Source organism: Nematolebias whitei, chromosome 8 (genome assembly GCF_014905685.2).
Source record: "Nematolebias whitei isolate Nwh7 chromosome 8, NemWhi1, whole genome shotgun sequence".
Taxonomy (NCBI): Eukaryota; Metazoa; Chordata; class Actinopteri; order Cyprinodontiformes; family Rivulidae; genus Nematolebias; species Nematolebias whitei.
Genome location: NC_056505.1, coordinates 5,016,018 through 5,028,321, shown reverse-complemented (window position 1 = coordinate 5,028,321; position 12,304 = coordinate 5,016,018). Strand labels below are relative to the sequence as shown.

The following is a 12,304-nucleotide window of genomic DNA, read 5'->3' as shown; positions in this document are numbered from 1 at the left end:
GAAGTGAAGGAAGGAAGGAAGGAAGAAGCAGATAAGAAAGGAAGGAAAGAAGGAAGTAGCAGATAAGGAAAGAAGGAAGGAAAGAAGCAGGTAAGGAAAGAAGGAAGGAAAGAAGCAGGTAAGGAAAGAAGGAAAGAAGGATGGATGGATGGATGGATGGATGGACGGACGGACGGACGGACGGACGGACCCCATGACTGAACGATATGAAAATAAAAAGTAGAACCAACCTAAAGGAAACGAGGCTACGACATACGTCACATTATACGCTCAAACTATTATACAGCCATCTATAACAATGGCCTACACAAGCTGACCATGTATATAATTTAACCTTGACCTGTGGCCTTGACCTTGGAGCTGGGGTGATTAAGTGTGTGCGACACCCTCGCCTCGTTATGATGCGTTTCTGTTTGAAGTTTCGTTAAATCATCTTGAGCAGATCAGACGTTACGGCCCAGGAGGGAGAAACTTTACGGACAGACACTTTAACACGTTCGTCTTTGACCAGATGTGGAAACTGCTTCTCGACACATAATCTCACTGCTGACGGTTTATTTTGGGGAACTTCTCACGAGGTCCTAAAATATGTTTCTGCAACTTTGGACTTTTCCCATCAGCATGGCACAGTTGTTAATATGAGGAACACAGCAGTAAGTAGGAAAACGTCTCTTTACCTGGAACTCGAGCATTTTTCAAATTTGCTGGAGGAACAAAAAAACACCACCATAGTTCCCTGAACACAGTTTCTGCTCTGGCTTCAGTCGGGAACAAGACTTCCCTTTGTCAAATCTTGCACGTGTCAGTTTGATCCAGAAAATACTTCTTGTGTGAATGCACGTGTTGTTTTGTGAACATGTACGCCGCCTCACTTACTGATGGTTTGCTGATTCACTATGAAGCTGCAGACGACGTCTTCGTTGCTGCGTCCGAGGGCAAAGCCGTTCCCTCTGAGCACGATGCTGAAGGACTCTGGAACGTCAACAAACAATAAGACATGTGCAACGTCTCTTGGTTGCCTGGATGTTCAGTAAGCAGGTAGACGAAGAGAACTCTGAGCTGAAGGGGAAAACTTTAGCGGGACGATGCACTTACGATTCACACACACAGTGGAGGGCTCCACGCTCAGGATCTCCGTGCACGACCGCTTTAATATCTGGAGGACGAGAAGACGGTGAAATGGGTGCTTGGGGGGAGCAGAATAAATACATCAAGTCCTGACCGTTATTGGCTCTGTCAAGTTTAGAAAACAGATCAGGGTGCAACACCTGAGAGGCGTCCCGCTCCTGATCGGTTCCTGGCGGGAACCGGAGAGCGCTGGCGGTCAGCAGCCAGGAGAGCGGGGGTAAAACAGCAGCTGTGTCAGCCTTTATGGGCAAATTATGCAAGACTATTATGGCTCCTCAGTTCTATTAAAAACCTCCAGGATGTTGCATTATCATATAAAGAGGCCGACGTGAGCGCACTGTCATGGAGCTGCACTTCCCACTACGATTCAATAAATCAACGGAGGAAAAACTATGCAAATCCAGGCTCAGCGTGGATAAAACGGAGCATATTAATGGGAGTGGAGGACATCTGAACCTTTCGTTTGATGTTGGACACGAGCTTCATCTGAGCAGTGGAAGTGGAAATGTTTACAGGAGCCGTGTTAGGAGGATGGTTTGATAAAAGAGGAGAGGGTTGTATGACAGCTGCTGCTCCTCTGCGTCTCCATCCTTCCAGTCTAATTACTTCCTTGGCAGCGAACGAGAGGAAAAAAAAAACAGAAAAGTAGAAAATAAAACGGATGGATTGCCTTAAAATGATGAGAAAGCCCCAACAATGACCCACGTCACACTTTACGTGTAGAAACATTTCTGTTCAAAGTGATAAACTTACACTTTGTGGACATTTAGGTCTGTTCTTTAATCTGTTAGAAGATCTACAAACTGTTTGTTTTGTCGCACATCAAACACGTCAGAGCCCGACGGCCTGAGTAAACACAAACTGCAGCGCTGGAGGACTTCAGCTGAAGCTTTGGATCAGAACCCAACGACCGGACAGGATTTTCTGGAAGAAAGCAGCGCTCGTGGTTCCATCAGTTACAGCAAGTTGTCCAAGACCTGAAGCCAGGGCTGCCAGGTAGGAAACGGTGAACTATTGTCCTGTTGCTTTAAAATGAGTGCATTTTGATCCAAGCTGTCACATGTGCTGAGCGAAGGTGAACTTTGTGAGAAGGAAGAGATTGTAAAATGAAGTGAGTGCTGTGTTTGGTGAACACGTGCACAGAAAAGAAGGTTGGGCCAAAAACATCATTACGTTTATCTGGCAACACTGAAGCAGCAACGCAGCCCCAGACCATCACATGACCTCCACCATGCTTTACTGAAGGGAGCGCCACTTTGACTCGCTCTTTTGTTTGTTCCTGTTTTTGTTTGACGGTTTTGAGCCCGTTTAGTCCGCTTTAATCAAACTCTAGTCCGTTTGCCTAGAAAGTCCGGTTCATTTGGGGAGGTGTGAATGTGCAATCGAACTCTGACGCGGACCAAAAAAGCGAACTCAGGTCCGCCTAAATACCTAGGTCTCGGTTCGGTTGAAGTGAACTCTGGTGTGGTTCGAGTACCGTGTGAATGCAAGCGGACCGGAGACCGCTCCAAAAGCAGGAAGTGGAGTACAGCGCAGGGCAAACAAACGCGCATTTCTCTTACGTCGTAAGGAGTCGTCAGCCGCCTTGTGAGAAAAACAACATTCTCCGTGGTCTTCTGTCTCATCTTCCTTTCATGCAGAGTCCGTTGTTGAAAAATGACAAAACAGAACTCCTAAACCCGCTAAAATTTGACGCCACTGTTTTTATTTTTATTCCAGAAGAAGAAAATGAAAAAGAAGAAGGTCGTGTCATTTCCTTCAGTAGTTCTTGGTGTAGCGCCACCACAGGCGGGGGGGTGGGACAGGTTGGCTCGACTGACTCAGTGCAGTGTGAATGAGAACCGCACCAGCTGAAATGTAAACAAATGTTCTGAATATTGGTCCCCAATCGAACAGAGTCTATCGGACCATCAGGTGTGAAAACACCCAGTCATTTTAGTGGGAATGTTCACTGCTGGTCCACTTGTGCACCAAAGACTCTGTTTAAAGGAGTTCTTGAATCTGGCAGTAATCAGGTGTGGTGAGTGAAACTGAGCTGCTTTCCATCAACAACATAAACCACCAGTTATTCATAATTTAACAAGGAGGCCTGGTCGGTTGGGTTAGGATTTTTCGTTTTTAAAACAGTAGTTTAGTATTTACTCTGATCAACTTTGAGATTTAAATTAGCTTGTTGATCTGAAACAGTGTAACAAAATACTTAGGAGTTCTACTTTGTCATTTTTCAACCATGGACTCAGCATGAGTGGAAGATGAGGCAGGAGATCATGGAGAATGTTTTTCACACAAAGCAGCTGACGGCTCCATGTGAGGAAAGAGAAATGCGTGTTTGTTTGTCCTGCGCTGTACTCCACTTCCTGTTTGTGGAGCGAGGCCCGGTCTGTTTACATTCACGCTGTACTCGAACCGCGCTGGAGTTTTCTTCTACTGGACCGAGACCTAGGTTTAGGCGGGCCAGAGTTCACCTTTTCGTTCCGTGACAGAGTTCGATGGCGACTTCACACCTCCCCAAAGGCAAACGGGCTATAGAGTTCACGACAACAGCGCTGGTGTGAATGCTCCCTGAAAGTGGGTGGAAACTTTTTCACAGCACTGAACAAAAACACTCTGAATGCTGAGATTAGAGGTTTGGTTCAGTTCTACCAGCTGCTTCTCATTTCTCCAGGGTCTGGTGGAAGACACTGGATTATCTCGGACCGGTTCGTAGCTGAAGGGTCTTTGTTAAAGGATGAAACGATTGAGTGGAAACCAACAAAGTCCATGCTCAATAATCCAGGTATACAATCCAACAATTTTCAGTCAGGTCATCGGGACAGTTTATTTTTTTTTTTTGTGCTGAAACGTTTCATCTTCCATCCAGAAGGCCCTCTTCCTCATTGGCAGTCATGTCAAAAAAAAAAAAAAAAAGAAGCTAAAAGCTTTCTTTTTACAAAAAAAAGAAACTGTCCGGATGACCTGACTGAAAATTGTTGGATTGTACACCTGGATTATTGAGCATGGACTTTGTTGGTTTTGAACCAGTTTGACAAGACTCTTGATGAGGAAGAGGGCCGGCACCGGAGGAGCGGGCGTGCCAAAGACACCATCTTAGCACCAACATAACTGGTTTGTTCCACTTTGGAGTAAGCTGTTGGGAGAAGAATCAGTTTTGTGTTGTGTGTTTCCTTGACTGATGAAGCCTTCTGGATGGAAGGTGAAACATTTCAGCAAAAAAAAAAAAAAACTGTCCAGATGACCTGACTGAAAATTGCTGGATCGTGTGGAAACTTTGACGAAGACGTAACAGAAGCATCTCCAAGTCTGTAAAAGTTAATAAACTCAGCTCGGTGTGTGGATGAGTGAAAAACTGAATGACGGAGGCCGAGTCGTATTTTAGGGGTTCTCCCAAAAGGCCTGCAGCTCCGAGAACAGCCGTCGTGTTCAGTGCAGAGAAAAACCAAACTCAAAACAAAAGGCCTTTAAGGGTGCAAGAACAAAATGGAGTTTGTTGCAGATCCTGTAACAAACAGCTGCAGATGATCCAGAGTGACTCAGAGAGGAATGCTTCTCGTTTCGTTTGGACGCTGCTGTCCTCAGAGGCGTCCTCAGCGTCCTCGTGACGGCTTCAGGAAAGGACTCGAGCGTTTAAATTACAGGAAAACACGAGAAAGAGACTTGTACAATTTGTGGTCTCAATAAAACAAACAACTGCCAATTAAATATCTGCCATTTCATTTTATCCGTACATAAATTTATGTCGGTGATTATTTTTGTGGTGTGCAATTTACTCATTTTCATTTTTGATTTTTTTATGATGCAACGACAAAAAACATGGGAACACATCTGTGTTTATGTTTGCAGTCGTGTGCGTGAATTTATAAAAGGATTACAACAGCGGAGCAGAACGGCACAGCAGTGGTTGGAGCCGTCGCCTCACAGAAAGAAGGTCGCAGGTTCGCCTCCTGACCTGTCAGGTTGGAGTTCACATGTTCTCCTCGTGCACGAGTGGGTTTCCCCACACACCAAAATCATGCATGTTAGGGACAATTTAGGAGCAATGAAGTGTGAGTGAGACGGTGAACGGTTGTCCCTGTGAGGGACTGGAGACGTGTCCAGGGTGTCTCTCACCGACTGCTGCAGATAAATCTAACTTTGTTATATCTCATAACTTCTCGTGGAAATTTTCTGGAAAGTTTCCAGATGTGCAGCTCTGCTCATCAATAACTTATTTACAACGCATTGTTTAAATTTAAACTGTTTAAATCCTTTATAAAGTCGCCCTGAATTTGAAGTGACCACGTTGTGCAAACACTGAATATAAATGAACTTAGCTCAAAACATTATATTTAAAGCGTCATACAACTACTTATCGATTTTAAACCGACTTCATTTTTGGTCATTTCCAGTTTAAAAAGAGCAAAAAGTGCAAAAATTAAAAAAGAATGTTATTAAAAATCTCAATTTTAAAGCATAAATCGCTTTTCTTGTGTCGTTTTGAAGCCATAAAATCACATAAATCACAGCCGATTACTTTTTGCATCGTGCACAGAAACAAGCTCCGCCCCTCAGCTACAGGTGCGACAGCTCTGTAACGTTCTCGCTGAGGGCCTTGTTGGCAGATGCAAAGCCAGCTCAGGTCAGAGTCCTCTGCAGGACTCGTGTCATAATTTCACCGTACAAACCTGCACCGACGGCGTTCAGCCTAAAAGCTGCAGCAAATGGAAAGTATCACTAATTAGCTGGCAGAGGATGAGGAGGCTGGATCTGCGACCGCTGTTCACACATGACAGAATCCCACTGGGAACATGAGTTATGCTGAACTTTAGTTTCTGATGTACACTGAAGGAATTAGCCGTATTAAAGTGCTGCTGCTGAGCTTTAATGCTCGGCACGATAAAAACGGAGACGTCTTCAGGACAGCGAGTGTTTGTGAAGCTGTTCCTGTGTGTGAGTTACGACACAGTGGGCGAGGCACTTCCTGCCCCGTCTGCAAAATGAGAACACATCAAGTGGTCATTTCCACAAAAATGTCCATGCAGCTTAGCATCATGTTGCTTTCAGCTGTGATCAGAACGGCTTCAGCGTCTGCACATCTTCAATTTTTAAACTCAATCCTCTTTAGCGCTAAAATAGAAAAACACACAAAACAAAAGAAGCAGAAGAGGCGAACTTACAGAGTTGATGACGCCTTTGAGAGCGTGGAAGCCATCTTTGACAGGAAACACGTTGTTTTTGGAGTCTGCGATTTCAGCAAGCTGTCGGAACGACGGATGAGAGGAGTCAACAAGGAGAAGAGCTGCTTTAACACGACTTTCTTCTTTTTACGCTCTCCTCGTTGTGACAGAGTTGTGTCTGTTACGGGCAGGAGGAGCTGCAGCAGATGGCACGACTGCAGCAAACACTTTGCTCAACTGTAGACAAAACGATCGTAGCCCAAACTGCGAGCAGAGTGCCTTTGTTTTTGACTTGACGAGCGCCGACGGATGGACGGCTGCCCGGAACAGACCACAACTACACTCAAACTCAGAGAAATTGCATTTCCTGCAAAGATGCAGTGTGAAAACTTATTGCACAGAAGAACTTGCTGAAAAACAGCTGAAATTAGCTAAACATGCTGAAATGTAGCTGAAATAGAAGAACAAGCAGAAGAAAGCAGAAATGACACATTTACTGAATTATGTTTAAATAAGCAGAAATGAGCACAAAAAATAGGAAATTGGCTAAAAAAAGCTGAAATTAACAAAAAGGAGCTGAAAAGGCAGAAAGAAGCTTAAACTACCAGAAGGAAATGGAAGGAGCTGAAATGAGATGACAAAATGTGGAATTGGTTGAAAAAGCTATGAATAGCAGGAAAAAGAACAATTGGGCTGAAAGGAGCATAACAAGCTAAAGTTAGCAGAAAGAAGTTAGTTAAGCTGAAAGTAGCAGAAATTACCACCAAAAAATTTTGAATGTATCTGAAAACAGCTGAAATTGTCTAATTTTTTCTAAAAATGTAGCTGAACAAGTAGAACAAGCTTAAATTAGCAGAAGAAAGCAGAAAGAACAGGTTTGCCCAATTAGGCTGAAAGAAGCTGAAATGAGCTCAAAAAAGTGGAAATTATCTGAATAAAGCTTAAATTGGAGGGGGGTTCGCTGAAAAGTAGCTAAAAAGGCAGAAAGCAGCTTAAATTACAAGAAGGAAGTGGAGAGAGCACATTTTTGCTGAATTAGGCTGAAAAAAGTTGAAGTGCAATAATGTGGAATTAGCTGAAAAAAACTCAAATTAGCATAAAACAGATAAACAGTAGCTGAAATAGTAGAAAAAGCTGAAACTAACAGAAATAAGCTGAAAGGAACATAAGCTGAAATTAGCAGAAAGAAGTTAGAAGAAGCAAAAATGAGCACAAAAATTAGGAAATTTGCTGAAAAGTGGCTGAAAATGGAGAAAGAAGCTTAAACTACTAGAAGGAAGCAGAAAGAGCTGAAAAAGCTTAAATTAGCATGAAACGGATATATAGTAGCTGAAATAGTAGATAAAGCTGAAATTAGCAGAAATAAACTGAAGGGAGCATAACAAGCTGAAATTAGCAGAAAGAAGTTAGAAGAAGCACAAAAAAAGTTGTAGTTAGCCGAAAGAATCTGAAAGGCGCACAAAACAGCTGAAATTAGCAGAAAATAGCTGAAAAAAAGTTTAAATTTGCTCCAGGACGCTGAAAGAAGCTGAAGCAGAACAAAATGTGAAAGGAGCAGTAAAAGGTTGTAAACACATCTAAAGATCTGAAGGATGTAAAATGAACTCAAATCATTATTTATGAGAAAAAAAATGGCAGAAAAGGCTAAATATTTCCAAAAGCTAAAGTTGCACCAATACCAGAAGTCATAGCAGGATTGTCTTGAAAGAGCTGAACGTTTTGATTTATGATTTTTTTAAATAATTGCGATGGTTTATTATCTGGGTGTCCAAATATTTCTTTAATAAAACGTCTTCAGTTGATCCAAAATGCTGCTGCCAGAGTCTTAACTGGAGTTACTGGGAGAGATCATATCTCTCCAGTTTTAGCTTCTCTCCATTGGCTCCCTGTCAAATCCAGAATAGAATTCAAAATCTTACTTCTAACCTACAAACCCTTCAACAACCTAGCTCCATCTTATATTCTAGACCTTATTGTTCCGTATTTTCCTAACAGAGCACTTCGCTCGCAGGCTGCAGGTTTACTTGTGGTTCCTAGAGATTCTCTCTCATGTTTGATTGCGGCAGATTAAGAATAAATCTCACTTACCTGGAGCTCGTCAAAGTCCTTGACGCCCACACAATAAACACGAGCGCCGTGTTTCCTCGCCTCGTCAGCCTGCAGCTCGGACCAAAGAGCAACAAGGGGAACGAAGAACAATTCTCCCGTGAATAAGAATAAACTCTTTGTGTCAAATTATTTCATTCCACAGCCTAGAGCTCAAAGAAAAGTTAAAAGGTGCACGTCACCTGCTGCACGGTGAGTTCGTGGACGTAAACCCCGAGCTTCCCGTCTGTTAAAGCCAAGATGATGCTGGAGGACTTGGTCGGCTGCTGCTGCATCTGAGCCGTCGCCTTCCGTTTGAAACAAATCTTCATTAGATGCAGTTTTATTTTGTTTAATCCTAAATAAACTGGGAGACTCTCACAGGACCAACCGACCTCTTTGATTCCCTCGTGCATGTAGGTTTCACCGGCTGGTCTCACGTCCCGCAGACGCTGCAGGCCCTCCTCAATGTGGGCTCTGGATGTTCACAGGAAATCTTTTACTACCTTTCAGGAGCCATTTGGCTGCACCAACGTCATATAGGAATGTGCCGTTCGCTTGTTTTTATCCAGTTACGCCCTCATAAATAAATAATGCACTCAGTTAGATGATAAAAAGTAACGATTCGTACCTTTTATTAAACATAAAGCCTCTTAATATGAAAACTAAATAGTTCCAGTTAAAAAAGAAATAAAGAACGCATTGCATAAATTCAACTATTACCAAAACACTAAAGTTTGAAACAAATAAAAATCATTTACTCTCAGAGAAAAGGTTTGTTACACAAAAACAATAAAATATGTAAAATTTTAATTTTTAACGCAGTGGTTTTCAAGAACAACGCATTATTTTTACTTCATTGTAAAAAAAAATATATATATATATATATATATAAAAATATTTTGAAGTTTCAGTGATGCAAACTCAAGTTCAAGTCGAGTTTTTGTCATTCGCATCACATGTGGTACATGAGGTGGAACGAAATTATGTACTCAAGGTCCCAGTTACACCAAAAATAGCATCTGCTCTCATTAGATTCTGTTTTTATATTATAAATATATTATATAATCCTTTATATTTCACATTTCTGTTTGAATATTACAATTAAAATAGGTGCTGCGTTAATAAAATAACACAAATTAAATATTATGTTGTTGTTTAATTAGTTCCCAAGCAGGACGTCACTGTGGGTGATGAAACATCGACTGAGGGTCCCCAGAGCTCCAGAAAACAAATTAAATGTTAAATATATATATAAAAAATAAAATGTAATAGTTTGACCATACATATACAGTGTGTTATATATATAATTTTTATTTTAAACAAAGAAATATCCTATTTATAAACAAAAACAGTATTTGATAAAGGTAGTTATTGTTTAACAAGGTTATTATTAGTAATATTTGCAGATTTAATCTTCATTATGGGGTTATTTGGACCAAACTGAAGACCTGCTTATTTAAAAGAGCTTTTGATATTTAACTTGTAGTATTTTTTTTATCTTGTCCTTTTATTGTGGCTGTGTTCTTAATTTGTTTTATCTTGTAAAGCACTTTGGTCAATGCAAGGTGTTGTTGGAAGGTGTTATAGAAATAAAGTTTATTATTATTATTATTATTATTATTATTTGGGGTAAGATGCCACAAAACTTTTGGTCTCACCTGTGAACAAAAGGGATGTTTCCTGCTCCCCAACAACGCGTCACAAAACACTTTAGTAATAATAAAACCTTTGTGTTTTTGTTAATTATACATTAAAATGAAATGTTTGTGATTTTATGTGACTGAGTAAAATTTGATAACGCTTCAGGTTTATAGTTATAATTTAAACTGAAATATGGTCAGCTGTGGAAAATATGACTTTTTAAATGAACTTTGTCCAAAAATAGTTTGACAGCGTCTCGTATGCAGGTGGGTCAAATTTTAAACTGAGTCAAGATCAGATCTGTGCAGAAATCTTTGACAGAAGTTTTGTCCTGAAGTCGAGCTGTTATTTTGATTTTAAAGTAAAACCGCGAGTCAAAAGTCACATTAGCTGCTGAGCTTCTTGTTCGAGCAAAGCGTCAGCGGCAACTATCACGTATAAATTAGTGACGTGTCCGTGTTTCGTACCTGTTTCCCGTCAGCGGCAGCAGGACGTTTGCTTGGGTCGAGAAAACTATGAAAGAGACTCTCATACGTGGGCTGAGGAGAAGAAAAGCACAAGAAATGAAGTCGAAACATTAACGCAGACTTAAATCTCCGTTCTGGAGTGAAGTCCTGACATGACCGAAAGGTCACTCCTCCTCCGAGAGATGAACCATCACCAAAACAAATCCTGTCCACGTCTCACAACATCTACAGGCGTCCGTTTGATTCAAACACTTCTCGTTAGTCCAGTTCTGCTAAAAAATAATAAATAATTAGGCAAACAGAAGGAGCTCATTTAATGTCAACTAATATTAGTGCATGACTTGAAGCAGCTGGTGGCACCGAGGACGTGATTAATCAGACAAGAAACATGTTGTGGTGATGAGTCACAAACATCCTGCACCACTAAAACTACATATATATAAAGAAACACACTGTACCTGTGAATTTTTATAAGGTCTTAATTCAATCTGGACACTTTGATGCAACTCCGGCTACAGAATGTGCCTTTAGTTGAAAAATGTAAAGCTGTTCAGCTCCGTCACAAGAGGCCCGCTCGTGGACGTCAACAGATTTTTGCTTTACAAACACAGGTGGTTTTGATGCAAATACCAGATTAAACCGGTGAAGACCATACAAACACTAATATGAAAACTGTCAGGCGTGCAGCTGTCTCCCTAAACTTTACTGACTCGCGTTGAGAAGGACTCATTTAGTCCAGCGTCTCTACTCTGAGCTCCCCCCGCATGATGAAGCTCCTCGTTACGTCTCTGAGGCCGAGTCCGGACGCCCTACAGAGGAAACTCAGCCGCTCGTCTCCGTGACGTCTCTTTTGGTGATGATGACCATAGCTGAGAGTTGGAATGTTGACACATCCAGTTTGGTCGGCTCAGCTCCTTCCGTCACCACAAGAGACTGGAGCAACGCCCTCATTACCGAGGCCCGAGCCACAATCCATTGATCCATCTCCTCCCGCTCCGTCCACGTCTGAATTAAACGCTGTGATCTACAGCAGCGTTCCAAGAAACAACAACTATTTCCAGCAGCACATTTTATATCAAAGACCACTGAAGGACGTCAACATCAGAGTTCCCAACATCGACCATGAATTTAAAGTGTTTCACGTATTTCTATGTCTAAAACCTGTGTGTAAAATATTAAATGCATTTAAAAAAAAAGAGTGCTAACATTTAAGATTTCTCACATGGAGACCGGCAGCCTCGTTGGACTTTGCGCTCCGATTCATGAATTGGGTTTAAAATCATAAAAACCGCCTCCTCTAAACGTAGAGTTGAACAATAATAGGGCATTTCCTCATCAATGATTTATATTATAGACAATAATATGTATAAGGGGACTCGAGCAGATGAAACGCACTCGGTAACTCCCACCTCTGCTTCAGACGGAGCCCGTGGACGCTCTCGACAGAGCGAGTTAAACTTCAGGTTACCGAGCGCACAAACGTTTCCTTCGGAGACGTGAAGCCTTCGGAGCATAAGGAGAGGTGCTGATATTCCTCCACCATGACACACGGCCCCGTCGCGATCCTCCCCCACAAACACAACTCGCACTCTTCAAAGCAGCCGGAGCGGGGCCGTGGCAGCCATCTTTAAACTTCACCCAGACAAAAAGCTAAACCTTTGGGACGTCCACGCGTAGATTATTCTAGGGGGCAAACCTTCTGAGGCGCTAACTGTTGAGATAAAGAGGCGTGGATGCCAAGGACAAATGTGAGGATGGTGGAGGGCTTGTTTTTTTTATTTGCGAGGGAGGGGGTGATGAAGTCGTCCAGTTTGCTCCACATGGCAG

The 12,304-nt window shown here is 42.0% G+C and overlaps 1 protein-coding gene across 1 annotated transcript in view; it reads right to left on the bottom strand.

Annotated features, from left to right (window-relative positions):
- antxr2a (ANTXR cell adhesion molecule 2a) overlaps window positions 1–10,542 on the bottom strand; it is a 92,922-nt gene extending 82,380 nt beyond the window's left edge. The window contains exons 1-7 of the mRNA XM_037680158.1: window positions 10,478–10,542; window positions 8,762–8,843; window positions 8,570–8,674; window positions 8,370–8,438; window positions 6,282–6,362; window positions 1,096–1,156; window positions 877–972 (exon numbers count right to left, since the gene is read on the bottom strand). Of these exons, the coding sequence (XP_037536086.1) occupies window positions 877–972; window positions 1,096–1,156; window positions 6,282–6,362; window positions 8,370–8,438; window positions 8,570–8,674; window positions 8,762–8,843; window positions 10,478–10,542 (559 nt within the window). The remainder of the gene's footprint in view (window positions 1–876; window positions 973–1,095; window positions 1,157–6,281; window positions 6,363–8,369; window positions 8,439–8,569; window positions 8,675–8,761; window positions 8,844–10,477) is intronic.
- Between the last annotated feature and the right edge of the window lie 1,762 nt (window positions 10,543–12,304).